Raw genomic sequence first — 24750 nt, forward strand, 5'->3', positions numbered from 1 at the left:
GGATTATTAAGTACCTTGCAGCCAATGGGGAAAAAAATCGAATGCAAATTACTTCAGATAATCCTAGCATACACTCTTTTTCTGACAAGTCTTAGCACGTCCGTGGTGTTGAGTTTGGCTTCCTGAAGTGGTCTTGTATTGTCAGGTTGAAGAGCACATAGGCAGCTTGGTCACGGAACATTTTAAGGATGACGTGGAGGTGGTGATGAGGGACCCCATCCTGTTTGGAGACTTCCGGATGGCTCTGCACGAAGAGGAAACGCGTATTTATGAAGACATTCAGGACTATGAGGCAGCCAAGGCTTTGTTCCAGGTGCGGACACGGCTCACCTCTTCCGGGAGCGCATTGCATGGGTGCCCAGGAGGTGGAGCTAGGAAGGGCACCCATGCCTCTGTCTCTTGGTTCAGGATGTGGGCTTGTGTCTGATCCAGTGGTGTCCATGTCCAGTGGTGCGTGGGAACGGTCTGATGAATTTGTTCAACACACAGACCCCTGGGGCCCATCTTTGTGCGTTTCCCTTCATCAAGCCCATGGAGGGCGCCAGGGTTCCGATGCGCAGCCAGCTTTGGGAACCACTCATCTGCCCCCCTAATATTCATCTTCATCTTAATTCATGAGTCGAACCTTGTAACTAGCATTGTCTCGCTGCTGGCCAGTCAGAGACCAGCAGATCGGAATCTTGATCGTAAAAGCTAGTCTCTTAAACCTGAATGATTGAATAATTTCAGCAATTATAGACATTCAGAAAAATCTCTCCTCTGTTCTTAGTCACTCTGGCACAAAAGGAGAGAGTCTGTCTCTTAAAAACCAGTGATTCTTAAAGAAAATTATTTCTTTTTCTAAAATTCAGGAAATTCTTGAAGAGTATAATGAAAGCAACACCAAAATGAGCTTGGTTCTCTTTGACGATGCTTTGGAGCACCTGACCCGTGTGCACCGCATCATTCGACTGGACCGTGGCCACGCCCTGTTGGTCGGGGTCGGGGGCTCCGGGAAGCAGTCTCTGGCCAGGCTGGCCGCCTTCACAGCTGGCTATGAGGTGAGCCGAGCTCCCCTCCCACCCCCCAGAAATGGGTTTGGTATCCCAATTTCCACAGTTAGTAGTTCCTGCAAATATTTGAGCTATCTATAACAGACCATAACACGATGTTTTCATAGAGTATAAAGTGTTTTTGTTGGGGGGGGGTTGATATTATTTTAACTGAATATTTGAAGCATCTAACTATTGTATTGTATTTGGAATGAAGAATCTGTCAAATCAAGTTCGAAAGTCAAACACGAGCAAATCCCGTGACCTGTGACCTGTGCTCGTGTGGAGGAGGGGTTGCCCTACACCTCCATGGACCCAGTGTTGAGGGTCGGCAATGTATCAGCACAACCAGCATGCGTGGTTCTGGCACATTCTTAGAATCTTTAAAAAAAAAAAAAAGTTTTATTGAGATACATTTCACAGACCATACAGGTCATCCACGTAAGGTGTACAATTCAATAGTTTTATAAAAATATGTTCCAAAGGTTGTGAAACCATTACCACATTCAATTTTAGAACATTTTCATCATCTCAAGAAGAAATCCCAAGCCCTTTAGCTGTTGCCCTCTCTCTCCCTGTCCTTCCAACCACCCCCCAGCCCTAGGAAACCACTACTCTACTTTCTGTCTCTGTCGACTTTCCTATCCTGTATTTTCATACAAATAGAATCAGAGCATGTGGTCTTTTGTGGCAGCTCCTTGCGTTTAGCATAACGTTTTCAAGCTTCATCTATGTATCAGTGCTTCACTCCGTTTTGTGGCTGAATCACGTTCCCTGTGTGGTAGACCACGTTTCGTTTATCCATTCATCTGTTGACAGTCATTTGGGTCATTTCCAGCTTTTGGCTGTTATGAACTACACTGCTCTAAGCATTCATGTACAAGATTCTGTGTGGACATATGTTTTCATTTCTCTTGGGTGGATACCTAAGAGCAGAGTTGCTGGGTCATAACGGCAATTCTCTGTTGACTCATTTGAGAAACTGCCAGATTGTTTTCCAAAGGGCCTCACCATTCTATATCCCCCCAGCACTGTATGAAGGGTCCTGTTTCTCCACACCGTCCTTAGGCTCTTACAGATAGTCCTGCAGTGCCCACAGGTTAACTCGCCAGCCTGGCCCATCACCGTGGAGACGTGCACCGTGCAATGAGAATCAATTTTGAAGAGGAGTCGTCTCCACAACTCACCCTCCCACACTGTCCTTAGTTCTCTGGTATCCGATCCTGTTCATTACTAGGGTCTTGCATTATCCTCAATGTCTCTGTTTTTGCTGAAAACTAGCCCCAGGTGCCTTGACACCCCCCCACCCCCGCCGCCCCCTGGCGTGCCTGCTTTTCCTGGGCAGAACAGGGTCGTTATTCAGCCTCAGTCATTACCAGGCACTCAGCTACCCCTGATGCCTACCCTGGATCCCTTTGATCCATCCTCGGAGGGGATACCTCTTGTTGGGTTTCCGTAATCCTTCTACTAGCATTAGAAGGTGTCCTTTTGCACAAACTGTCTTATTCGTCTTCTCGTGTCTTCTGGAATCAGATTGAACTCAGAATCATTATCATCATCACAGAGTGATCACGGTTGTTATGGGATCACTGGCCTCTATATACACGTAATATGTCCTCGTTGCAGCTATTCGGAAAATGCAGAAACATCTAAAGAAAATAAAGATCATGTAATCTCATCACCTAAGGATTACCGCTGCTGGTTCCTAGTAACATTTTGGTGCACATCCTTCCAGAATGTTCCTATGAGTCTACAAATATATTAACTTATTATTAGCAATGGGTTAATGTAACTTTTTCTTAAGAGGGTCTTGTAAAATTTTATTTTCAAATTATATTGTTCAGAGTATAAAAATAATATATACCTTTTCCATTTAACATGTCAACATCCCTTGTCATTTGACATCTTTCAGAATCCAAATGTGATGAATGTGTAGTACAATATTTTAGTTAAAAATTCTTCTTTAGTTAGACATTTAGAAATATTACAATTTTGCAATATTATATAATTAACATCTATATGGAACTTTGGTAATCTGTTTTTTTCCATTTAACTCTAGATCACTGACATCTTTTAAAGTCAATAGCTATATATTTGCATTTTCCTTTGAAACACTGCCCAATGTTCCCTTGGGTAGATATGCCACACATAAGCCTCTCTGTTGGTGGACACTTAGCCTTTTCCTTGTTTTGTTATTATAAACAGTGCAGTGATGAACATTCTTGTTCTTTGCACACCGATCAGTTTTTTCCATGCAAACATTTTCTTTTGAAATTGGGAAACTGGAGGGTTTAAGGGTATATGTTTTTAAAAGACCTTTGATCTGTGGCACCAGATTTCACATTAGAAAGGTTGGACCTGAATTCATGGTGGAGTGTGCCTCCTTGAATCAGGAGTAAAAACGGCCTAGGGAATTCCCTGGCGGTCCAGTGGTTAGGACTCAGTGCTTTCACTGCTGGGGCGTGGGTTCGATCCCTGATCAGGGAACTAAGATCCTGCAAGCCTCACGGTGTGGCAAAAAAAAAAAAAAAAAGAAAAGCCTGGAGATGGAGGCTCAGAGGAGAAGCAAAGGATTTTTAATTTTATCCATAACTTTGTTAAAAATAGTTTTGAAGCAAATATGACTTTTGGGTTTTTAGCAAATGTTAAAGATGGGTGGGGTTTACAGTGTCATTCTATTATTCACTGTATTTGGTTTATTTTTTAAAATGTCTTCATTAACAACCAATCAGTCCCACGACAAAGGACTAAACTGATTTATGCTACCAGCAATGTCCTTTTCTCCCTACTCTGCCAATACCAGGTATTGTCATTCTGATATCTGCCAGGGTTATGGGTGAAAACTATTATAGTTCAAATGAGAATTTATTTCTTTAATTAATAGTGCAGTTTGAATATCTTTTTATACGTTCATTAGATATTTGTCTTTTCCCTTTTTTGAGTTGCCTCTTTATATGCTTATTGATTTGTGAGAGCTCTTTATATAGAAGAGGAGTCACGGTTAATTCAATGAATCTAGCTTGCAGTATTTCACAAATATTAACCTTTTGTTGAAAGTATTTCTAAACTAACTTGGTTGATGTACCTTTAAAATTAGATAAAGTATGTAATCAAAATCATCCATCATTCAAATGTAATTGTTTTACTATTGTTTCCTACACTTTTCTGTAGGATGTAATGTTACCCTCTGGGCAAGTTGACTTTTCTGTTGATTATTCCAGGTAAAACTGATGCATTTTTGGGACTTCCCTGGTGGTCCAGTGGTTAAGACTCTGCGCTTCCACTACAGGGGGAGCAGGTTTGATCCCTGGTTGGGGAACTAAAGTCCCACATGCCATGATGCACGTCCAGAAAAACAAAACCAAGAAACAAACAAACAAACAAAAATGGATGCATTTTCCTTTGAGGTAGTGCTTGTGCATCTTGGGCTCGAAGAATGGCGGAGAGGATGTCAGAGGGAAGTGGAGAAGGAGTGGGCTGTGCTGGGCCGTCCCTGTGTCCTGGGAAGTGGAGGGGCAGTTGGGCAGGGGGACCAGGAGAGCTGTCCATGCCAGGGGTGCCGGGACCTGTTGAGGGGGCGCAGTGAAAGCTACACTCGGGGAGGATGAACGGGGTATGCAGGCGGCAGGTAGAACTGGAGACCTGATTATATGTGGCTGGAGGGCTTCCATGTTGCCCTGAGATTGTGCCTGTGACTGTGTGAGAGGGTGTGCGTGTGTCCACGTGTGTGTAACCGTGTGTGAATGCGTGTGAGGGACTTTGAGTGTGAAAATGGGTGAGCACCTGTGTGTGTACCCACGAACATGGAAGTGTGTCGACTGAGTGCGTGTTTGAGAGTTGACTGTGAGTGTGAACGTGTGTGGGTGTGAAAGTGTGTGAGTGGCTGCGTGTGAGCATGTGTGAGTACCTGTGAGTGTGAAAGAGGCTCTGTGTGTGTGTGTGTGTGTGTGTGAGAGAGAGAGAGAGGGAGAGAGAGAGACACTAGAGGTAGAGGGGAGGGAGGAAATGAGGGATCTTTCTGTTTCCATAAATCTGAGCTTTTTCTAAACCGTTGGTCGCAGTTAAACTTCTACACATGTGAGCCGGAGGAAATGCTTGAACAGGAAAGACTTGGCTGACATTTGTGTCCTTATTTCCATTTTTATCTATTTTGTGTGTAATAGGACTTTTGAATTTAAGATTTTTTAAATTGCTTCTTATTCGGTTTTTTTACACATCTTCCCCCAGTTTATCGCATTTTAAATGAGTTCGCACAGTGACTGTGCCCACACGCATTTCCTCCGTTGCTTGGCTGTCCTCTGCCGTCCCTCCCTCCCAGTAACTCAAACGGCTCTTTTGTTTTTTTGGCCACCCCATGTGGCTTGCGGGATCTTAGTTCCCCAACCAGGGATGGAAGCGCCAGGTCCTAACCACTGGACTGCCAGGGAACTCCCATCAAATGACTCATTTTAATGACTGAGGGTGTCCTTTGCATTACCCCCACCCCTCTTTTTGCAGGCCTTGTTCACTGCATAAGCTCTCACCTCGCACACGTGTGCGCCCGCACAGGACGTCCGCTGTGGTTTGTTTGACAAAAAGGGATGTCAGTTTTGTGTGTCCTGCATTTCTCACTCAACGGTATCTTGTGAAAATGGCCCAGGTCATCCAGATTTGCTGTCACTGGTCCCTCTTTGATTGTGGCTCAGCCCGAGCTGCGCTGCCTGGAGCTGTCCTCTCCCTCTGCACTTACCTGGACACCCTCCCTAGGGCCGGTGGTCTCACGGGGATGCTGTGCTCCGTGTCGGCAGGTGTTTGAGATCCTTCTGAGCCGCGGCTACTCTGAGAACAGTTTCCGGGAAGATCTGAAGAACCTTTACCTGAAACTTGGCATTGAGAACAAGATGATGATCTTCCTGCTCACGGATGCCCACGTGGCCGAGGAGGGTTTCCTGGAGCTCATCAACAACATGCTCACCTCAGGTACCAGGACGCTGGTCTCGCACGGGCTTTGCTGGTCTCCGCTGCTCAGCTTTCAGTGGAGGCTGTCTGATAAGCGTTACCTTTTTAAAGCACTTCCTACCTGCAGAGGAGGCATCATTCAGGCTCTCACAGGTGGGTAGGCGCATCACAGGCCAAGGGTACAGTGTGTACGGTGGGAGCGTGGTGAGCTGGTGGATGGGATGCAAACCAGGTGAAGGGGCCACACCGCGCAGGGCCTTGTGAGCCATTTAAAGGAGAATAGATTTTTTTTTTTTTTTTTTGTGGTACGTGGGCCTCTCACTGTTGTGGCCTCTCCCGTTGTGGAGCACAGGCTCCAGACGCCCGGGCTCAGCGCCGTGGCTCACGGGCCCAGCTGCTCCGCAGCATGTGGGATCTTCCCGGACTGGGGCATGAACCCGTGTCCCCTGCATTGGCAGGCGGACTCTCAACCACTGCGCCACCAGGGAAGCCCGAGACTAGATTTTATTCTGGGTGCGGTGCTGTGGTACGGATTTACATTTTTATTTATTTTTATTTTTTATTTTATTTTTGGCCATGCTGCATGGCATGTGGGATCTTAGTTCCCCGACCAGGGATTGAACCCACGCCCCCTGCCTTGGAAGCGCGGAGTCTTAACCACTGGACCGCCAGGGAAGTCCCCAGATTTCTATTTTTAAAAGAGCCCTCTGGCTGCCCTGTGGGAACTGGATTAGAGATGCATCAGACCCCGAGAAGGCAGCCAGCTTGGAGCTGCTGCCCAGGTGCAGGTGAGACGTGACAGCGACTTGGACGAGGGTGGGACAGTGGGAACAGAGAGAACTGGTGGATTCTCGAGATATTTTGGAGGTAGAGCCAATGGGACTTGGATGGACCGGACGATGTGAGGAAGAGAGTGTCAAGTGTGATTCTCGGGTTCCTGGCTTGAGTGAGTGATGAGTGGTTCCATTTACCAGGAAGGGAAGACCAGATCGGGCCTGTGTCCCGTGGGGCTTGTGGAGTCCGCTACACCTACCGGCTGTTAGGTAGTGTGTTTGTTTTCGAGGGCTGCTGTAGCAGAGTACCACAAAAGGGTACAATAGACAGCAAACATCTATTGTCTCACGGTTCTGGAGGCCAGGAGTCCGAGATCAGGGCATCGGCAGGGCTGGTTCCTTCTGAGGGCTTTGAGGGAGAATCTCCCACGCTTCTCTCCTGGCTTCTGGTAGTTTGCTGCCAATCTTTGACCTTCTTTGCCTCGTAGAGGCATCACCCCGATCTCTGTCTTCGTGTTCTCTTGCTGTTCTCCCTGTGTCTTTCTCTTTGTCCAAATACCCACCTTTTAGAAGGACACCAGTCATATTGGATTAGGACCTACCTTAATGACTTCATTTTAACTTGATTCCTTCTGTAAAGACCCTATTTCCAAGGACAGATGAGTCTGATGCTCAGAAGAAGGGCCTCGGGTGGAGATGTCAATTTCAGAGTCACTGCCCTGTAGTTTTTAAAAGCTTGGGGATGGGCACTCATCCCGGGGGAGAGTATGAGAAGCAAAGCGAGTCCAGGACTGAATTCAAAGAGGAAGAATGAACCAGAGCAAGAGAACGCAGAGGAGAGCCAGGAGCAAGTTCCTCTTTATATCCTGTCGTCCACACGGCTGTGAGTTATCACAGCAGCAGGGCACACAGCACGATCGGCAAGGGGAAAGGCACGCGGGGTAAAGGCTGGGGGAGCCAGGCACAGGCTTCCAGAGCCCCCTCCCTGGGGTGTCGCACAGGATACACTCAGTCCCCCAGCGAGGAGTTGTGACAACACGTGTGAAGTATCCTCAACCAGGGACGCCCTAAAAATGTTTTGTACTAATTTGAAATGGTACAAATAGTGAACAACAAAAAAAGAAAAAACCCAACAGAAACCCCAAAGCCCAACGAGCCACAATCTGGCTGTTTCTCGTCCTCAGGGGGCTCGTCTCCCCTGCCCGTCTCCATGTGTTTAGTTATTCCATAACTCTCATCAGGTCTAAACCCTGGAGCGTGTCGACTCTTAGCCTCTCCCACATTTGCGAATGCTTTTCTGTCTCTAAAGCCTGTCCCTTCCCTTGTGTCCCCTTTACCATCTAAGCCAGACCCTCGTCGTGTCTGACCTTGACTTTTTGCATACATCTCCGTATTGCCCTTCCTCCTAAGATACCACTCTCTGCGCATTGCACTTGTGTTTTCTTTGCTCCGGGTCTCCGTGGACTGACTTCTCCTGTCTCTGCAGCCTGGCCGCCTTTCTCTTCTCATTCTCCAGGTGTACTCTTTGCATCCTGCCTCTCCATCTTGCCCATGCCTGGTACACTCTCTCTCTCCATCTCTTTATCAGCCTCCATGGCTGCAAGTGGCAGGAGCTCAACCCAAACAAGCTTACGTAAAATTAGGGAGAAATGAAGGAGATGGTATTGATTCTTGGAACTGAAAAAGTCCAGGTTGGATTCAGGTGCTCAAATGATATCATCAGGAACTGGTCTCTCCCTCGCTCTTGGCTTTACTGTTTTTCTTTTTTTTGCATTCTTGGGTTTGCCCAAAGTAGTTTTAAAAAATGGCACTAGAAGCTGCAGACTTGCATCCTCCTTTCTTAGTCCAGTGAATGAGGGTTTCTCTTTCCCAGGAGTTGTGGCCAAAGTGCCTAGCAGGGCCCTCATTGGCTGGCTCAGATCACATGCCCATCCCTGAGCCAATGACTTTGGCCGGGGTCATGCAGGGTTCTGATTGGTCAGGCCTGGGGTAGTGTCATGACTATCCAAAACCACATCCAGACTTAGAATGGATGAGAAGTGATTCTCCAAAGGAAAAGAGAGACCTATGACAAGAAAGGGGGGGAATGCATGGGGGCTGGGGGCAAAAACAACAGAACTCCACTTTCAAGTCCACCACCAAGGAAACTTTCCCCCCAGTTTTAGCTCTAGTGCCTTGCAGGGTCACCCTCCTCCAAGAAGCCTCCTCGACCGTGCCAGTTTCCCGTCTCCCGAATGCCTGGGGCACCTACTGTCTAGGCTATTGATGTGGCCTTTAGCACACGTGTCCTTGGGTTGGCAGCGGACTTTTCATACATGGGTCACAAACTTGTAATCCGGGGTGTCAATGTCAGCCCTGTTCTCTGTCTGTAAACCCCACTGCAGGGCTCGGGGTGTATTTTCTATGAAGACTGAGTAGGGTCCGGTGGGTCCATTTAATAGTACCCCAAAGGATCGAGGGCAAATAGCTCTGAAGCGCTTATGCTTTGCTGCAGAATGAAGGCTTTGCCTCTCCTCCTTGGCACCGATGACGTTAGGGCTGGGATCATTCTTTGTTGTGGAGGCTGTCCTGGGTATTATGGGATGTTTAGTAGCATCCCTGGCCTCCAGATGCCATTAATACCGCCCCCCACGACACACACACACACAGCAACACACGCGCACACACACACACACACACACACACACACGTTGGGACAACCAAAAATGCCTTCAGACATCGCCAGATGTCCCTTGGGAAGGGCAGAGTTGTCCCCAGTTGAGAAGCCCTGCTCTGATGCTCACGATAACGCGCCCAGGTAAGCAGGAGGCGTTTGTTATTTCCATTTCACAGATGAGGCGACTGAGGCTCAAGGGGATTCACACACACGGCAAGTGAGCCTTGGGTCTCAGAGTTGGGACCCACGCCCTGCGCTCTGGACTCGGCATCCACTGCCCTTTCGTGACGCAGTGCTTCTTGCCATTTCAGTGCCGCGAGAGATAATAACCCTGGAACTTAAACAGGATCCTGGCCTTTGTTTTCTAGGAATCGTGCCCACGCTTTTCCCAGAAGAGGAGAAGGAGTCTATCCTCAGTCAGATTGGACAAGAGGCTTTGGAGCGAGGGATGGGCCCGGCCAAGGAGTCCACGTGGCAGTACTTCGTGAACAAGAGTGCGGATAACCTGCACATCGTCCTGGGCATGTCGCCGGTGGGGGACACCCTGAGGACCCGCTGCAGAAATTTCCCAGGTGCCCTTGAGCAGAGCCTGCAAATCCATTTTTCCCCCTTCAGCAGGGCACGTGCCTTAGGGAGGGAATGACATATGAGGTTCCACCAGCAAAGTGACCCATGCCATGGTCATTAGGTTGAAATGTGGGCCCTGCCATGTCGGATGAGCCCCGAGCGGCCCCTCACATCTGCCAACAGGCTCTCGTGTTGCCGCTGGATGGCTGTTATCCTTCTGACACGAGGGAATGCTCAGGTCTCAGGTGCAAGGCCCAGAGCGAGTGCAGTGTAGCTCTCCGTGCCCTTCCATCAGGGAGGATTCTGGCAGCCTCATGGAAGGTGCAGAACCTGCCCTAGAGCAGAGGGAGGCCCTTTTGCTCCCCCAGGGGGACATTTCTCAATGCCTGGAGACATTTTTGGTTGTCACAACTCTGGGGGTGGGGGCGGCCACGTATCCAACTGGTATCTAGTTGATAGAGGCCAGGGGGCTGCCAAACATCCCACAGTGCACAGACAGCCCCACCAGACAGGATTATCCGGCCACGTGTCGACAGTGCCGAGGCTGAGAAACCCTGCTTTTGATCATTATTTTTGTTTATTTACTTAATTTTTAAAATTTTTGGCCGGGCTGCGCGGCATGCGGGATCTTAGTTCCCCGACCAGGGGTCGAGCCCGCGCCCCCTGCATTGGAAGCGCAGAGTTCTAACCACTGGACCGCCAGGGAAGTCCCTTGATCATTATTTTTGGACCCACCCGGCTCACTCACCAATGTGTTGGGTACCAAAGCCGGCATCCATGTTCCCGAGCATCGCGGAGTTGCAGAGCGATCATCTCTTTTGTTTCTCTCTCTTTTCAAGGTCTAGTAAATAACACTGGTATCGACTGGTTCACGCCCTGGCCTTCCCAAGCTCTGCACGCAGTGGCTAAGTCATTTTTAGGTAAGTGACAGCTAACGTGGGGACCATGTTAACAGTATAACAAAGCAATTTGTTATCCTTTTTCTGACTCTGAATTTTGGTCCAGTAGATTCTGTCACCATTAACCCCCATGGCCGTGAATGGTGTTTTAGTTTGTTAGCGTGTTTTGATTTATATTGTGTTTTAGTCCAAAGAGATTTCGGGGGATTTACAAGGACAACATGGGATAAAAATTGATTCGGTATCATCCAAAGTAGGGGTCAGCAAACCCTGGCCTGAAGGCCAAATTCAGCCCACCGCTTGTCTTGGTAAATGCAGTTTTATTGGCACACACGTAATAAACACACTGTCTTATGGCTGCTTTTATGCTACAACCACAAAGCTGAGTAATTGCCACAGAGACTCTATGGCCCACACAGCCTAAATATTTACTGTTTGGCTCTTTACAGAGAAAGTGTGCTGACCCCTGACCCCAAGGATGCCTGAAGGACCTTTCGGTAAACTGATTATCCATCAATGTTGATTTTGATGTACAGTTTCCAAGCCCTGAGGCGTTGATTATTAATTTTAATCTTCAAAATAAGAAAGCAAGTCAGTTTATCCTCAGGGAAGAACTTTTTATCTGGACCTAACTTGAGCAGATTTATGACACTGGGTGACCTTGTAAATAGCGCCAGCCTTATAAATACGTATTCAATAAATAAATAACTCGTCCCCCTTGGTAGGCAGATCGCAGTCTTTTGGGGAAGGGGGCTAAGAGAATGACTCTTTCCTGATGATATAACTCAGGGATCAGCAAACTTTCTCTGTAAATGACCGGATGATAAACATTTTCAGCTTTGCAGGTCATATGGTCTCTGTTGCAACTACTCAATTCCACCATCGCATCAGGAAAGCAGCCCTAGACGATATGTAAATGAACGGGCGTGGTCGTGCGCCAATAAAACTTTATTTACAAAAACAGGTGGTAGGCCGGATTTGTCCTGCAGGCTGTAGGTTTACCCGTAAGTATGGGTATTTGTGAGGCAAAGCTTTTCATGCATGCTGTTAAATTGGCCCATGGCTGTGGTTTGCTAATCCCTGGTATAATTCAAGATCAAATATGCAGAATCTAGATGAATGCATGCTTTTGGTCATAGTTCCTTCCTTCATTTTCTGCTTTGAGGTGAAAGTATTTTGCCATCTGTGAGATAATCCAAGTGATGTGGTTTTGGCACCGGGAGTGATGATTAATTCTTTCAGCAGACTTACAGGAAGACCTACCTTGTGCCCAGTATGTGCTGGGTACAGGGGATACAGCAGGGACACTGAGCAAATTTCTCTCCTGGAATCTCAAGCCCCTCCTACTACACTGCCTTAGCCTTCCTACCAGTAGGGACAGAGAATTGGCTTTCTGTGTTCTTAGAGAAATTACCAGAGCGTGGATCAGTACTGTGGTCCAGAAAAGCCACTGACAAGTGATAACTGCTCTTTTCTATTAAAACATTTTTATATCATATTTTACTGTGGTAAAATGTATAAAAATTTCCATTTTAACCGTTTTTAACTATTTTAAGTGTGCTCTGTTACACTGATTACATTCACCATGTTGTGCAACTGCTACCACCATCCATCTCCAGAACCTTTTTCATCTTTAAAACTGGAACTCCGTCCCCACTGAACACTCACTGCTTGTCCTCCCAGACCTGCCCCCAACCCCTGGTAACCTCTAATATACTTTCTGTCTCTACGAATTTGCCAACTCTAGATATTTCATGTAAGTCAAATCATGAAACATTTGTCCTTTTGTGTCTAGCTTCTTTTACTTAGCGTGTTTTCCAAGTTTATTCATGTTGTGGCGTGTGTCAGAATTTCCTTCTTGTTCGAGGCTGAATAATATTCCATTTATGGACAGACCATATTTTGTTTATCCATCCATCTGTTGATGGACACTTGGACATGGTTCCCACTTTTGGCTACTGTGAATAGTGCTGCTAAGAACATTGGCGTCCAAGAATCTCCTTGTGTCCATTTTTCAGTTCTTTTGGGTACAAACTTAGGAGTGGAATTGTTGGGTCACGTGGGAATTCCACGTTTACCTTTTTGAGGAGCTGCTCCTTTCCCTTCTTTATGAGCCACCCTTTTTCCTTCCTTCCTCTTCAGGGACTAATCCGCTGATCCCAGTAGAAAATATGGAAGATCTGGTAGAACACGTTGTTTTGGTCCACGAATCCGTGGGTGAATTCAGTAAACAATTTCTACAGAAATTGAGGCGCAGCAACTACGTAACTCCCAAGAACTACCTGGATTTTATTAACACGTATTCGAAATTACTGGATGAGAAAACTCAGTATAATATAGGTAAGACTTGGGAATGGGACGGTTAACAGGAATTGTTATTACTTACGAATAAAGATCCAACAGCTGATCTTTTCCTTAAGCGGACATTTCTTAGCAAGATTGGGCACACTCAGGATTGAGGCAAAGCAAAGCACATTTTGGATTTTGCATTTCAGAGTGATTCGTCTGTGTGGGCCTGGCATGCTTTTATTTTTGTTTTTCTGTGCTGGGCCATGCACTTTCTTAGCTCTAAATGTTCATTGCATTAGAGATACTATTTGATGAGAGCAACATGCCCTGCTGGACGATGTTTTTTTAAAATGCTCTGGCTCTGGTTGTTTGCCAAACAAATGGTTATTTTCAGAAATACATTCATTTTGGAAGATGCCATCCCCAAACGGCAATGGAGGTACTGATAGATGCTTGACATCTCATGAAAATGATTTTTTTTTTTCCGGTGAGCCCAACTTGGATGGATCGCTCTGGAACGCTTGTCTGGGTGTGTTGGGAACAGCGCCCCCTGGAGGGTGAATACCTGTGTTCCCTTTCCTCAGCTCAGTGCAAGCGTCTGGAGGGGGGGCTGGACAAGCTGAAGGAGGCCACCATCCAGCTGGACGAGCTGAACCAGAAGCTGGCCGAGCAGAAGATTGTGCTGGCGGAGAAGTCAGCTGCCTGCGAGGCTCTGCTGGAGGAGATCGCCACCAATACAGCCATAGGTGAGTGCGGGTCCAACTGTGGGGGTCGGGACACCCCACGCCCCACCCCGCCAAAAAAAACCCCAAACAGGACAGTGCTCCACTGGGGGACATCGATGGGAAGCCACTTGTAGGAACTGGCATCTTTTGACCCTCGCATTGCTATTTTTTCTGAGTTAGCGTCAAGCCCCCTATAATAGGCACTAAGACGTTACCATAGGCAGGACCCACAGCTGGTAGCTTGAGGATTTGCCAGGATGTGGAAAAGTCATCTCTTTACCCTCAATGAGCTAGTGAACTGGGTCGGTTTAGATGACCTCGGCCTGAGCGTCATTCACTTGGGACTTGCTTGGTTCTGATGTGAGCCTGTCTCCGGGTCCTTTCTTGGGCCCCTCACCTGATCTTCCTGGCCTGGCGGCTGCCCTTGGTCTGGTTCCCTCCTGCTCTAAGAAATTGGCTTTCTTTTTTTTTATTTATTTATTTGTGCCGGGTCTTAGTTGCAGCACACGGGATCTTTGTTGCGGCATGCGGGATCTTTTTTTTTTTTTTTTTTTTTTAGTTGTGGCATGCATGCGGGATCTAGTTCCCCGACCAGGGCTCGAACCCAGGCCCCCTGCATTGGGAGTGCAGAGTCTTAACCACTGGACCGCCAGGGAATTCCTGGAACTGGCTTACTTTACACCACTCTCACACAGGACAACTCCTAAGCTGCAGCTCTGCCACGACCCCTAACCCTCCTTCTCCCTGGGTCTTGGGACTCCCGTTTCTGTCGTCTCTCAGAATCCCGTGTTCTGACGCGTGTCCTCCTCGGCTCCTCCTCGGATTTCTGCAGAAGCCACTCAACCTCCCTGCCTCTGGGTATTCTCTTCCTAGCCCACGTTTGTGTCGCTTCTGCATAGGACCTCGGTTCAGTTCGATTCCAGCCGTATCGTGTCAGGCCCTATCCACAGGACCCACTTTTCATTACTCTGGTCACAGCACCCCAGCTTGGCTTTGGCACCCCGTCTGCTCTTGACCCGCAGTCTGGGCTGCCGGGTTGGGCTTGTTCCAGCCCCGGCTGGATCCATTAGACGTTCTCCTGCAGTTCACATTTTGAAACAGCCAACCTGAACGCTTGCTTGTGGACTTGTGAGGATGAGTCCCGAGAGAACGCCCCATCAGGGAGAGACTGCTGAATTCAGCGTCCGTTGATTGAATACCTACTGTGTTCTTTTCCTGGGGCTGCCATAACAAAGCACCGCAAACTGGGCGGCTTAAAGCCACAGGCGTTTGTTTATTCTCTCACGGTTCTGGAGGACAGGAGTCTGAAGTGAAGGTCTTGGCAGGGCCCCGCTCCTTCCACAGGCTCTAGGGGAGGACGCTTCCTGGCCTCTCCCAGCTTCTGGTGGTGGCCCGCGATCCTGGGCGCTCCTTGGCTTGTGGACGCATCCCTCCCATCTCTGCCCCTCCATTGTCACGTGACCTTTCCCCCTCTGTGTCTTCACATGGCCTTCTATAAGGACACAGTCATTGGATTTAGGACCTCCCCTAACCCAGTATGACCTCGTGTTAACTAATTACATCTACAAAGACTCTCTTTCCAAATAAGGTGACTTTCTGAGGTTCTGGGTGGCCATGAATTTTGAGGGGGACACTATTCGAGCCAGTACACCTACTGTGAGCCAAGCTTTGTTCTAAACGCTGGGGTCACAGCCGTCGGGGAGATGCTTACGTTTCTAGTGAGTGGGGCCGATCAACAAGCCAGGGATCAGATGAAATTTCAGATTGTGATTAGTGTCATGAAGCAAATGAACAGAGTGACGAGACTGAGAGTGACCTCAGGGGAGGGTGGCTTTTGAGCTGGGCTGAATGAATGTAGGAAAAGCTGATGAAGAACCAGAGAGATGTCTGTCAGCCAGAAAAACAGGGCGGGCACTCTGATGTCCTCAGCTAACACTGGCCAGGCAGGGCTGGAGGCTGTCTTGTGGGATGGAGTGGGGTGGGGGGAGGGGGACACAGTCAAGGAGGGTCCGAGTCGCAGCAGCTGTCCCTGTGTTGGGGACCCCAGGCGCCGTGAGGACATCTGTCCCAGTGGGAACGCCCAAGGCCGCCATATTGGCCGAAGCTCATTCAGCCCCCTCCGCCCCGCGCCCACCTTTGAGGGCTGCGCTGCTTTGGCTCGGGAGCGGTGGTCCGTCCTCCCCATGCCCCAGGGGCTTCACTGACCTCCCCCTCCCCCCCATAGCGGAGGAAAAGAAGAAGCTGGCGGAGGAAAAAGCCACGGAGATAGAGGAGCAAAACAAGATCATCGCGGCGGAGAAGGCTGCGGCCGAGGCGGCCCTGGCCGAGGTCATGCCCATCCTGGAGGCCGCCAAGCTGGAGCTGCAGAAACTGGACAAGTCGGACGTGACCGAGATCAGGTAACGGCTGGCCATCCCCCCACAGCGTGCTCGGCCACCAGGGTCACTCCTGACAGTAATTATGAGATAATCATGGCTGTTCGGCATTTCTGTGCCGGCCGCTGTGCCCGGCACTTTCCGTGGTGGGGATTGTCATCGTCTTCATTCGCAGCTGAGGGACGTGGAGCCCAGGGAGGTGAGCTGACTTGCCTCAGGCCTCCCAGCCAGTTGGTACCATGGCCCACTGGCCTTGAACCCAGGCTGACTCACAGAAGGAGGCTGGGTTCCCGAAGGGGCTGGTGGGAGAGCTGGAGCCTTGTAAGTCAGTCCTCTTTGCGGGAAGGACAGAGGAGCGTCTGCCCTAAAAGGGGCAGGGCCCTGGATGCAGGCTCGGCGTGTCGCAGGCTGAGTGGACGGGGTGCGCGCGCATCCATTTCTAGCCAAATGCTGGCCTTTTACAGGTGGGGCGAGTCGTGTCTTTTGTTTGTTTGGTTTTGTTTTTTTGCCACACCGCGCGGCTTGTGGGATCTTAGTTCCCTGACCAGGGGTTAAACCTGGGCCCTGGCAGTGAAAGCGCTGAGCCCTAACCACTGGACCGCCAGGGAAGTCCTGGGAGAGTGGGTCTTTACTGTGGCCCCAGACATTCTGCAAATCAGTCTGTAAAATGACTCCATCCCCCGCAGCCGGAGGGCCCATTTGCTGTCCAGAAGAGGGGTCTGGTGTGGCGCTTTCTCCCCTCCCCCCGCGGGGCGTGGTCCCCCCAGGGCACCGTTCGTGGCTCTCGCTGGTAAGTTTAGCACCGTGAGGGAAGCCAGGAAGAAACGGTGTCCCGTCTGCCCCCTCCACCACCCCCCGCCCGTCGTCGTGCTGCCAGGCCCGCCACGCGTGTCCCTGCATCAGGAGCCTCGGCTCTCTCCTCACTCCCCGTCGCAGCCTCGTTTTCAGAAGGGTTTCCATCCTTCTGGTCCCGCAGTCAGGTCTCCTGTGAGAGAGACTCCTGTCTGCAGGCTGGGAGCTGCCCTGCGTTCCGCGTTCCTGGCGGGTGGGGCTGCTTCTCGGAGCTCATCGCTTTTGCTAAGGGTTGTGCTCTGGCTGTTGGCTCATTTGTGGAACATGTGGATTGAACAGAACGTTCAGCCAGTTCCAGGGCAGGGGCCCTAGTCACTCCTGGGGGGTCATCCGGAGCTGCTGCTGCTCTTAGCAAGAGGTCATGATTTCAGAGCTTCGCAGTGTGATCGCAGTGAAGGTATAAGGATGGACGTTTTAAAACTGCAGTAGCACGCGCTGGGAGTTTAGACTGCGCTGTGGGAGAGACCCTCAACATGTACATTTCCAAAGGAAACATCCAACCACTGGTTATACAGATTTGGGGCACCCCTTCCAGGTCAGCAGCGTAAAAACGTTCTGAGAGCAGAGAGTTGGGAAGGATTTTTGAGTATTTGTTTGGAAGGAGGATTTATCTAATCCAAGAGTGGATTTCCATGGGACCACATGGAGAGTTTGATATGTGTCCCCTGCAGTTAGATGGGGTGCCTGCATCACCCCCGAGAAAATGAAAGTGGCCTATGGCCCAAAAGGAATAATTCTTAAAATTGTAATTATTGGAACAGGTAATATGTTGATGCATGGCTTTGCTTCTTACTGGCTGTGTGACCTTCGATAAGTCACCTAACCTCTCTGTGCTGCAATTTCCTTGTTTGTAAAATGTGGATGATAATAACTGTCCCCATGGCATCGGGGTTGTTACGAGGTTCCAGTGAGCTATTACGTAAAGAGCTCTCAGAACTGAGTTGAGCACAGAGTCAGTGCCATGTAAACATTAGCTAGGGTCATGGTTCCAACATCAAAATGATGTGCTATGAAAAGCCCCCTCTCACCTGTCCGCCATCAGCTTAGTTCCCCTCACCACCCACCCGACAGGTAACTGTTGCCATTCATTGCTTACATATCCATTCAGACAGCTTTTGTACATGTTCAAGGCAACCAGATATACAAGTGTCTCTTCAGTTCCCGACGTTGGACTCTAAGGGTTGTAGAACAAGGGATACTTCCGTAGCCTTTTTTCTTTCCTTTTAAAATATAATTGGTAATATACTATACGTATTTTTCTGCATCTTAGTGTTTTTGCTTGAGACCTTGGAGATCTTTTGCATGTTGTTATATGAGAACTTCCTCAATATTTAAAAATAGCTCATCATAATCCATTGGATGGCTGTGCCGTCATTTATTTAATCCACCTCAATTTATGAATTTTTAGCTTATTTCCAGTCTTTTGCCTTTACAAACAGTGTGGCAAAGAATAACCCTGTCTTACTTCACTCTGCACAAGTCCACTGGAAGGACACATTTTCAGAAGTGGAATTGCTGGCTTCCAAGGTGTGTGTGTTTATAACGTCAGCAGCTGTTGCCTAATGCCCACCCGTAGGCGTGGAACGCATTTACACTCCCACTGGCAATACATGCGAGCACCTGCTTTTCCACGGCCTTACCAACAGAGGGCGCTACTAAACACTTGGCTTTTTGCTTGTTTTATAGATGAAAAATGGTATTTGTGTCGTTGTAATGTGCATTCCCCTTTTGCTGAGTGAGGTGGGCCTTTATTTCATATGTGAAGAATGTGTGTCAGAGTCCTGTGTATTTCATTTTCTGTGAACTGTTTATGTGCTTTGCCCATTTATCTTGTGGATTGCTGTTACTGTTGCCTTTTTTTTTTTTTCTTATCCATTTCTGTGGGCTTTTTATATAATGGGAGACTAGCTTTTATTCATGATGCGAGTTGCAAATAGTTTTCCCAGTTTGTCATCAGCCATTTGACTATTTAGGAGGTTTTTGTGCGTGCCTGTGTTTGCCGTGTATAAATTATTAGTTTTACGTGGCAGCTTCTAGCAATATTTTATTTTGTGGCTTTCGCTATTACCTCATACTTAAAAGGCCTTGCAACTGGAAGATTGTAAAATAATTTCCCCATGGTTTCATCCTGTACTTTTATAGTTTAATACTTTTATAGTGTTTACATTTAAATCTTTGATCTCTTTGGGATTTTTCTTCGGGTTTAATGAGTTTGGATGCAGATGAGTACAATCTGGCTTTGTTTAGGCCACTGGGATGTTAAGAGCGATGAGCCAGCATTTAGGTCTTGACAATTTTATAATCCTTTAATTCTTTCAATAGCACTTCCTTTCTGTAATGCTCAATCCCCTTTGCAGAGATCATTAAGTGTTAAGGCAGGAAGATTAGGAGTAATGAAGATTAGCGTGGCTGTTCCTCTGGAGTACAAAAGGCTCCCTTTGTTACTGGCCTGCAGTTTTACTTTGCTTCCTTTTCTTCATTCAGTATCATTGGGTGCCTACCGCCCGCCCACCCCGTGCTGGCACTGGGGCTGAGAGGCAATGGGCCAGGCAGGGGGTCTTCACCGCATGGAGCCAGCCCATGGTCTGGGGGAGGCACGGGTGTGCACGTGGGACTCTCACGTGTACAGCAAAATTACCCAGGAGGAGGTCAGGAAGGGAGGGTCTTTGTTGCTATGACTGTGGATAATGGGGGAACCTGAACTAGTCTGGGGGGTGGGTAGTCAGGGAAGATGACCCCCAGGAAGTGACATTTAAACTGAGACGTGGGATGGAGGCTGGAGCGGGGCTAGAAGGAGGGTGACTCAGGGGGGAAAAGCGGAGACGGTCAGAGGGTCTGGGGTAGAGTGAGGGGGTGGGGAGTGGGGCTTGTGATGGGTATTCTCCTCCAGGGAAGGCAACATGGCGTCACCTCTGTCTGTCTCTCTCTCCCTGAATCTCTTTTCTTTTCTTTTTAAAAATTATTTATTTATTTATTTTGGCTGCGCTGGGTCTTAGCTGTGGCATGTGGACTCTTAGCTGTGGCATGTGGACTCTTAATTGTGACATGCGGGATCTAGTTCCCAGACCAAGGATCGGACCCGGGCCCCCTGCAGTGGGAGCGTGGAGTCTTACCCACTGGACCATCAGGGAAGTCCCCCCCTGAGTTTCTTTTGTGATAGAAGAAAGGAATCTAGTGAAACAGAAACGCTTTCATTTCTCAGACTTGTAACCTTACTTTTTCGAGCCCCTCGGTTATCTGGCACCACAACACTGTGTTCTGGATAAACGAGGTTCCTGGGCATGGTTTGTACACTGGTAACAGAGAACTCCACTCAAAGGCTTTGGGAGCTGAAAGGTTCCGGGTCCGCTTCCCCATTTGACAGATGGGAAAGCTGAGAACCCCGGACCGTTCCTAACTTTCCGGAGGGCTCAGGACGCCACCCTGAGGCTTTTTCTGACTTGTGTCTGAAAACATCTCACTGATGATAATCATCATCATCATCATCGTCATCATCGTCCTCATCATCGTCATCATCATCCCTCCTCCTCGGATTATTCAGAGAGCGTGGCCGGGCCCTGACCTTCAGCAGCCCCGAAGGGAACCTTTTAAAAACAGTTGGCAGCATGCCTGCTTTCGTGAGCGCCTAAGGCCGCATCATTGAACCTTTCCCTGGTGACTCAGGACCATTACTTTAATCATCGGGCTTTGTGCTGGAGGCATTGCCCTGGCTTGTCCCCAAGCTGTGTGGCTCCTCAGGCAGTGAGCGGGGGTCCCGGGGCCAGGAGGGGTCTGGGGGTTGCCGGGTTCAGAGCCTCCACACTGCTGTGCGGGTCAGCTTGTTCTCGCTCCGTGTCTCCCTCCCCCTCCCTCTGGGGCACTCTGGCCTCTCCCCAGGCCGCTCCCTGCCCTCCGGGGGCTCTTCCTTTCCTTTGCTTTTTCTTCATCGTCTTCTCCACGGCTTTTATAGACTTTGCCAAGCGGGCCCACTGGGTACAGTCAGTGTGCGACTCATTCCTTCTTGGGTCTTTACGCCGATGCAGCCTTTCCGTCTCCTGATCCTTTTGGGTTTCCAGTTCTCCGGAGGGTCGAGGGTGCTGGACACCCGAGTGTTGGAGCAGCAGAGTGATGGTCTGACTTCATCAAAGACAGAGACAACAACTTCCAGAGCCTGAAGGACGCCAGGGTGCGGGATGGGCCATGTGGACACAGGCAGGCCATCCAAACACTTGAGCTCTGTTTCTTTATCACCTAAGTGGAAAATAGGATGATGATGATAATGACAATAATGACAGCGGCTACCACCTAGAGTCTGAGGAATCACCCCAGGGTGTCCTTAAAAACACAGATGCTCAGGCTCCACCCTGAGCTGCGGATTCAGGGGTGGCCTGGGTTTGCGATGAACGACACCCTGCTGTGTTCCTGGCGCCCAGTCCGATTCCAGGAGCCTGATGTGGCACATGATAGATGAGACCCAGTCCCTGCCCCTGGAGAAGCCCACCCCCAGGGGCACGAGTCGGTGTTGAGATGTGGCTTCCGTTGTTTCCACGCGGCATCGCATCTAAGAAGCGACTCACCGATTTTTCGGAACTCTCATTCAGGCCACATCCTGGCCACATCCTGCGTCTGACCCGCGTGTGCATCCGTTTCTCCCCAGGTCGTTTGCTAAGCCCCCGAAGCAGGTGCAGACGGTCTGTGAATGCATCCTCATCATGAAGGGGTACAGAGAACTCAACTGGAAAACCGCCAAAGGCATGATGTCCGACCCCAACTTCCTGAGGTCTCTGATGGAGATTGACTTTGATTCAGTTACCCAGAGCCAAGTTAAAAATATCAGAGGTGAGTGTAGACAGATGTAGGAACAGCCAGGCTGGTTGCCAGCCTGGCGGCTCAGTCTCTGGGGCCGGGAGGGAGAGTAAGGAGAGGGCTTGTCGCAGGCAGACCCGCCCATCGTGGTCAGATGGTGTTGCCGTGGCGTTGCCGATGGAAGAGGGGGAATGATCGTCCCCAGAGGAAGACAGCGGCAGGGAGGATGGTTGCTGGTTGGGCAGTGGCAGTGGATGCCCGCTGAATGTGTGGTTCAGCAACGGGTCTGGTTTTCCCTAGTAGGATACATGACTCTCTCATGGAGCCCGCCCTGCCTGGTCTTCTGTGCATCTTGTCCGATGGGCGTAGTGGTGCCAAGAACTGGTCTCGCGGGCAGAGGACTTGAATAGACATTTCTCCAAAAAAGATACACAAATTGCTAATAAGCATATGAAAATATGCGTAACATTAGTCACTAGGAAAACGCAGATCAGACCGCAATGAGGTACCGTTCAGACCCACTAGGATGGTATAATTTAAACAAAACCACACAAAACTACAAGTGTCGGGGAGGATATGGAGAAGTTGCAACCCTCGTACGTTGTTTGTAGAAATGTAAAATGGTGTGGTAAACAGTTTGGCAGCTCCTCAGACAGTTAATCATAGAATTACCATGTGTCCCAACCACTCCACGCCTATGTATAGACCCCAAAGAATAGAAAACAGGTATTCAAACAAAAGCTTATACACAGATGTTCCTGACAGCACTGTTTAACAATAGCCAGAAGGTGGAGACAACCCAGATATCTATCAGTGGATGAATGGATGAACAAGAACAAACATATCCACACATTGGAATATTATTCAGTCATACAAAGGAACAAAGTGCTGCTGTGTGCTACAGCATAGATGAACCTCAAAAGCGTGATGCTAAGTGAAAGAAGCCAGGCATAAAAGGTCACGTATTGTAATTTCATTTATATGAAGTGTCCGTAGGTAAATAGGTAAATCCACAGGGATGGAGAGCAGATTAGTGTTTGCCAGGGTTTGGGGAGGGGAAATGGGTTGTTACTGCTTAACAGCTCTGAAGTTTCCTTTTGAGATGACGAGAATGTCTTGGAACTACACAGAGGTGAGGCCTGCAAAATCTTGTCAATCTACTAACTGCCACTTTCGCGTGTTTATTGTTTACCATGTTTATTGAACATGTTTAATTATACACTTTAACGTGTTCATTTAATGTTATGTGAATTTTGCCTCAATTTTTAAAAATGGGTATTCGGGGAAGAAAAAAAAAAGTTGGTCTAACCTTGACTTCCCTTGTGCCTTTTGCCAGTATGAAGTCTTCTGTAGGTCCTGGAGGGTGGGTGAGGAGGGGGGGCGGCACCACCCACCCCATGCCCGCATTTCAGTTACAGATGTCTGCGTTCCCCCTGAGCCTGGTTCCTGACCTGCCCCAGAGCTTAGCCAGTGAGAATGATGCTAGTCTTTTTCAAAGGCAATAAAAGTTCATTGTGTCACTGTTTATCACGGTGGTTTGTTCAGAACTTGGCCATCAATGCATTTTTTCAGCCACTTAAAAAAAACAAAACAGGGGCTTCCCTGGTGGTGCAGTGGTTGAGAGTCCGCCTGCCGATGCAGGGGATATGGGTTCGTGCCCCGGTCCGGGAGGATCCCACATGCCGCGGAGCAGCTGGGCCCGTGAGCCATGGCCGCTGAGCCTGTGCGTCTGGAGCCTGTGCTCCGCAGCGGGAGAGGCCACAACAGTGAGAGGCCCGCGTACCGCAAAAAAAAAAAAACCACAAAAAACAAAGCTAATCGAAACACAAAGGATAACAACAACTACAAAAACCCAAGGGACTCTCTTTACCCAATCATTGGATGGGTTTCCATTTATGTGAAGTTACTCCCAGGGTGAGGGTGCAGGTGGAGGTGATGGTGCCCTGTAATGACCTATGAACCCCAGTTAGCTGCCAGCTCTGAGCCACCTTGGTGCCCAGTTGGGGGGTCCCCACTGATGCCCTGGGTCTCTGGGGGCTGCTGGGTGTCACACGCAAGTTCCTGTGTCATAGGATGTCCTGGGTGGCAGTAACATGTGCCCCTCACTCACCTCTTAAACATCCACTTACACAAAATTCATTCGGGGTTGGACCCACCTGTTGTCCCTGGGAAAGCTGTCCAGATCCCACTCACAGGCTTACCAAGGAGAAGGAACTAGTTACACTTACTTTGTTAGTAGGCAGTTTACTTCCCATTTTATTTTCCCAAGACGAAGCTCACCGCTCATCGAAATCGTTGCGTCTTTGACCTTTAGGCCTCTTGAAGACCCTCAATACCACGACTGAGGAAATGGAAGCCGTGAGCAGGGCAGGCTTGGGGATGCTGAAATTTGTGGAAGCTGTGATGGGCTACTGTGACGTCTTTAGAGAAATCAAGCCCAAGAGAGACCAGGTATTGCCCATCTGTAAGACCTGCACACTTCTGCCAAGAGATTGTTTTGGAGTCAGAATGAATGTGTCCACAGCTTTACTGGAGAAATTCTGGCAAGGTTCTGGTTCTAAACTGCATAAACATTTTTTCCCCCAGTAAATGATAACCCTGAATTATAGCTCTCATTTAGATGTAATGTGAACCGACAGAACCAAAGTCTGAAAGATGTTTGAAGAAAAGAGGGTAAAATCATTCTCGAGGGCTAAAACAGAGTTTCTCACCCTGGGTGCTACTGACGCTTTAGATTGGATCCTTCTTTTGGGGGAGGCCGTCCTGGACACTGCAGGGTACTAAGCAGCCTCGCTGGCCTCCACCCACTGGATGTCGTCGTCCCTTCCCCCAAGTTCTGACAACCAGAAATGTTTCCAAA

General features: G+C 48.9%; 1 protein-coding gene across 7 annotated transcripts in view; it reads left to right on the plus strand.

The window, feature by feature from the left end:
* DNAH10 (dynein axonemal heavy chain 10) overlaps window positions 1-24750 on the plus strand; it is a 149356-nt gene that overhangs the window by 104554 nt on the left and 20052 nt on the right. For all 7 annotated transcript variants that reach the window (XM_027125048.1, XM_027125051.1, XM_027125053.1 and 4 more), the window contains 10 exons: window positions 146-313; window positions 852-1040; window positions 5819-5990; window positions 9767-9970; window positions 10805-10885; window positions 13007-13204; window positions 13738-13899; window positions 16103-16277; window positions 21742-21923; window positions 24205-24341. In XM_027125048.1, coding sequence (XP_026980849.1) covers window positions 146-313; window positions 852-1040; window positions 5819-5990; window positions 9767-9970; window positions 10805-10885; window positions 13007-13204; window positions 13738-13899; window positions 16103-16277; window positions 21742-21923; window positions 24205-24341 — 1668 coding nt within the window. The remainder of the gene's footprint in view (window positions 1-145; window positions 314-851; window positions 1041-5818; window positions 5991-9766; window positions 9971-10804; window positions 10886-13006; window positions 13205-13737; window positions 13900-16102; window positions 16278-21741; window positions 21924-24204; window positions 24342-24750) is intronic.

The sequence above is a fragment of the Aethalodelphis obliquidens genome, unplaced genomic scaffold, assembly GCF_003676395.1.
Source record: "Aethalodelphis obliquidens isolate GAN/ISIS:26980383/991018 unplaced genomic scaffold, ASM367639v1 scaffold28, whole genome shotgun sequence".
NCBI lineage: Eukaryota > Metazoa > Chordata > Mammalia > Artiodactyla > Delphinidae > Aethalodelphis > Aethalodelphis obliquidens.